At 57.2% G+C, this 4017-nt stretch overlaps 1 protein-coding gene across 1 annotated transcript in view; it reads left to right on the forward strand.

Moving 5' to 3' along the window:
- Nucleotides 1-4017, forward strand: part of CCDC33 (coiled-coil domain containing 33) — a 123391-nt gene that overhangs the window by 25862 nt on the left and 93512 nt on the right. Inside the window, 1 exon segment of the mRNA XM_004374816.1 lies at nucleotides 1703-1857. Coding sequence (XP_004374873.1) covers nucleotides 1703-1857 — 155 coding nt within the window.

The raw sequence follows: 4017 nt of genomic DNA on the forward strand, positions 1-4017 counted from the left end.
GGCAGTGGGCTGACAGTGTGTGGAGGACCTGGGCCAGTTCCAGTCGTGCTGGTCCACCTCTCGCTATCCAGTTGGGGAAACCAACCCTCAGAGTGTGACTGGCTGTGGATCACACAGGCAGAGCTGGTTTAAACCCAAGTCTCCAGACAGTCGCTGCTCCTCAGGAGCTGGTCAGACCGAGCCAGGGACCCAGCCTTCCACTGGTGCCACCAGAGCCAAAACCCTCACAGGGACCTGGGCCCTCGCTCTTCTTTGGGTCCCAGTCTTCCACTCTGTGTAACAGGACATTGTTCTCAAGGATCTCCATGGGCCCTTCCCACTCTGAAGACACCCCCACCTGACTAGGGCCTGACCTGGAATGCTGAATCGGACAGTCTGGGCTCTCCAGACAAAAGGGTCAGCCCCCAGTGGCCCCCTCAGGGCCCCATCTCTGACCTGGAAAGGTCCACTGCTCCTCTCCCAGGGCCGGCAGCACTCCTCTGTGGCCCCTTCACATCAGCTGGTGCTGATTAATCAGTAGGAGGGGCCAGGGTTGTTCCCAAGATACACGCGCTGCACCCCACATGCCCAGCTCTGTCACCTTCCCTTACTCCCCACTGCCTTCAAAGTCAAACTGGGCTTCCTTGGGCCTGAGAAAGCCCCGCCCTTCCTACTTTGCTGCTTTGGCTTACGGTGTTCTGCTTTCTCGCTTGTCCTCCCTGGCTCCATTCAAGCAGCACCTCCCAACCTTCAAGGCCTCCTCCTCCCAGAAGCCTTCCCTGACTGCCCCAGCCAGCCATGGCCTTGGTCTCCTCTCAGCAACTCCCGTCACCATGGTACTTCAGGCTGTGAATCCACAGCTGTTGAGCCCCGGCACGTGTATCTGTTTGGGACAACCAGCCTAGGACCCGAGTCCTGTACATGGGCAGGCACCTCGCCCTCCTTGCTGGCCCACAGGGTTCCCTGGGTGGATGCTGGATGTGGCATCTGGGACTGGCACATTCATTCACCTCCATTAATGCACCAAGCGACTCCATGGATGCTGATAAACTTTGTAAACTGTAAAGCGCTATAAACAGGCGGGACCTGAGGTGACAGGTGGACTGAAGTGAGGTGACAGGATAGACTGAAGATGGCCAGTTGCTAGGACCTCAAAGGCAGGTGGGATTTCAGAATTTCAGGCAAAGTTATCTGCAAAAGCAAAGGCTTGGAGGTGGCAATGGGCTTGAAAGGTGAGGTGGTCTGGTCTTAAGGAGCAGGAGGCCAGGTGGGGAGTGGGGGCTTTCCTGCCCCTACAGCCTGCTCTCATCCTGGCAGGGTTGTAGAGGACAGCAGCAGGAGGGAGGCATAGCACATTCTTGAGCTGGGGTGTGACAGAGGAGACAGCATTCTAGACTGACCAAGATGGCTACAGCCAAGAGAGGCGGTCTGGAGGGGGACAGGCTGGCGGTAAGAAGACCAAAAGGGTCTTCTTCAATCTGCAGGAAGTGACGGGTCCAGGACTTGGAGTGAGGTCAGGGAGGAATAGAGATGTAGGGTGCAGGGCAGAGGTAGGGAGAAGATGAGGTCAAAGGCAACTGCTGCTGTAATTCCAGACTGGGGTGGTGGGATGACACGGGGAGACAGCTACCAGAGGGGAACTGGAGGCCATAGGGTGGCAGTTAAGGGAGGTGGCCACACCCGAAGAGGCCACTCAGCCTGGCTCTCCCCACAGGACTCCAAGGACCCACAGGAGCCCCTGGACACCTCTCAGAACATGGAGTCTGGCATCAGCCACCTGTCCCCCTCTAATAAGGAGACCATCGTGATCACTGTCCATGGAGCTATCAACCTACCTGCCCGCAAGGATGGCTCAGAGCCATGGCCCTATGTGATAGTGTAAGTACTGGCGACAGTGGGGGCAGGGCAAGGCTGTGACACAGAGCAGATATGGATATTTGGAATAAGAGCACACAAAGGTTTAGGACTGGGACTGGGATACCCAGAGGGGAATCACACAGGGGCTGAGGGCTCTGCAGACAGGAGGCCTGCTTCGTCCTCCCAGTATCCTGCCTGGTGCATGGGATGTGGCCTTCACGGCTGGAGAAGTGAAGGTGTCAAGAGATCCAGAGAGCTGCTCCTTGATCCCACAACCAGCTGGTCTCAGCTTGGCCACAACTCTGACCTCAGAGGGCCAGAGACCTTGAAAGCAGAGGCCCAGGCTGGGCTCAGTGAAGGGTGATGGTTACAGGAAGGGGAAGGCTGGGGCAAATACCATGCTCAACCCTGGGGTAGGGTCCTTATAGCCATCCTCCTTGACATTCCCCACCACTTCCCCAATGGTGGGGGCTTCATTAGTTCTGTCCTTTGATGCACCTCGCCTCCCAGCCCCCACTCCCATCTGCTGTCTGGGGTACGCACTTCTCACAGCCTGGTGTCCGAGGCCTATCTGCTGCCCACCTCATAGGCCTTCCATCTTCCAGAAGGGCATCTAGGCAGCACAGTCTCCATCCAGCCATTCCCTGATATGGATGTTGCACATTTGCTCAGTCTTTATTACAAAGCACTATGTAATAACCCCCCTCTGGCAAGCTTGTGGTCCCTCAACTCCTTTAGCAGACATTCCAGCCACCACTGCCCCCCACCAAACTACCTACACCTCCCAACCCAAAAACCCGTTGCCATCGAGTCGATTCCGACTCATAGTGACCCTATAGGACAGAATAGAACTGCCCCATAGGGTTTCCCAGGAGCGGCCGGTGGATTCGAATTGCCAACATTTTGGTTAGCCGCCCAGCCTCCCCCACTAATCCCAGCATCATCCAGTTCCTGCCTGCAGGCTTTTGCCCATATCTTCCTTTCCAGAACCACCTGTGCCAGCCCTCTCACCCCCACCTGCTGAAATGCCACCTTCAAAGCCTTGCTCATGAGGCTTCCTTCTCCGGACAGCCACCAAAGCTGCCCTCTCCCTCCTCTGGAACCCCACAGCGGGAACAGTGGTCTGACCTACTTTACATAAACAGAGTTTACGTGCACCTGCCAGATGGTTGCTTCCTGAAGGCAAGACCTGGGGCTCTTCCTCTGTCCCCCAAATTGGGCGCACCAAGGACAGAACCTGGGTGTCCTCTTCCATTTCCCCAGCAATGCACCCAGCATAGGCCTGAGCACAAACTTAAGGGTCAAGAGAGTGACTGAGGCAAACACCCGGTTACTATAGCAACAACCCCCACCCCCTATGGGGTGAAAGGGGAATGAAGCTGTGCGGGAGACCAACAGGTGAAACACTTGCTTGCCTCAAAAGCCTCATCCCACCAGCCCAGCTTCTCGGCCCTCCCCTCCCTCAACTCGATTTTCGCGGTGGCGGAAGGACAGGTGGCAGAGAGCAGGCTTGGCAGGGAGGCTGGTTTCTAGCTGGGAGCTCGCTTTCTCCCTTCAGCTATTTCCATAAACCAATTATCGCCGATCATCTCGGGAGATGGAGGCGCTGCCTATCACCAAGCCATCCTGGGCGGCGGGGCGGGGAGCTGGGCGGCCGCCGAGCTCCTTTGCAGGCACTGCGACCCGTGCTGTCACCCCGTTGCCATGGGAACGCGCGGCGGGAGCCAAGCCAGCCGAGCCTGGGTCGGGGGTGTGGCGGGCTGGGCGCACCCGAGCCTGCCTGCACCCTCCCAGGGGCTGAGGCACGTGGGGCGGAGAGAGGCGAGAGATGTGGGACAGGTGGGGGGTGGGGAGCGCATCACTTCACCCATCCCCACCCAGGGAGGGGGCAGGGAGCCGGCCTGCTCGAGTTGGTGCTAATGAGATGCAAATGAAGGGAGAAGGGAGAGCTTCCCGGAATGGAGGCCCAGCTGTCAGGATCTGAAAGGGGCTTTCAGTGCTAGCCCCCAGCCACAGACAGGAACCCCAGAGGGGTGCTTTAGAGGTCCTAAGCCCTGGAAAGACGATGATGGCCGTGGATGTCTAATTCAGAATATACAGAAACAAACCATAAGATAAGCATAAGAAAGTCTGCAAAAGTTTTCGTTTTTCCCATGATGAATACTTAAATGGTTTAAAAAA

This window comes from Trichechus manatus, unplaced genomic scaffold (genome assembly GCF_000243295.1).
Source record: "Trichechus manatus latirostris isolate Lorelei unplaced genomic scaffold, TriManLat1.0 scaffold00030, whole genome shotgun sequence".
Taxonomy (NCBI): Eukaryota; Metazoa; Chordata; class Mammalia; order Sirenia; family Trichechidae; genus Trichechus; species Trichechus manatus.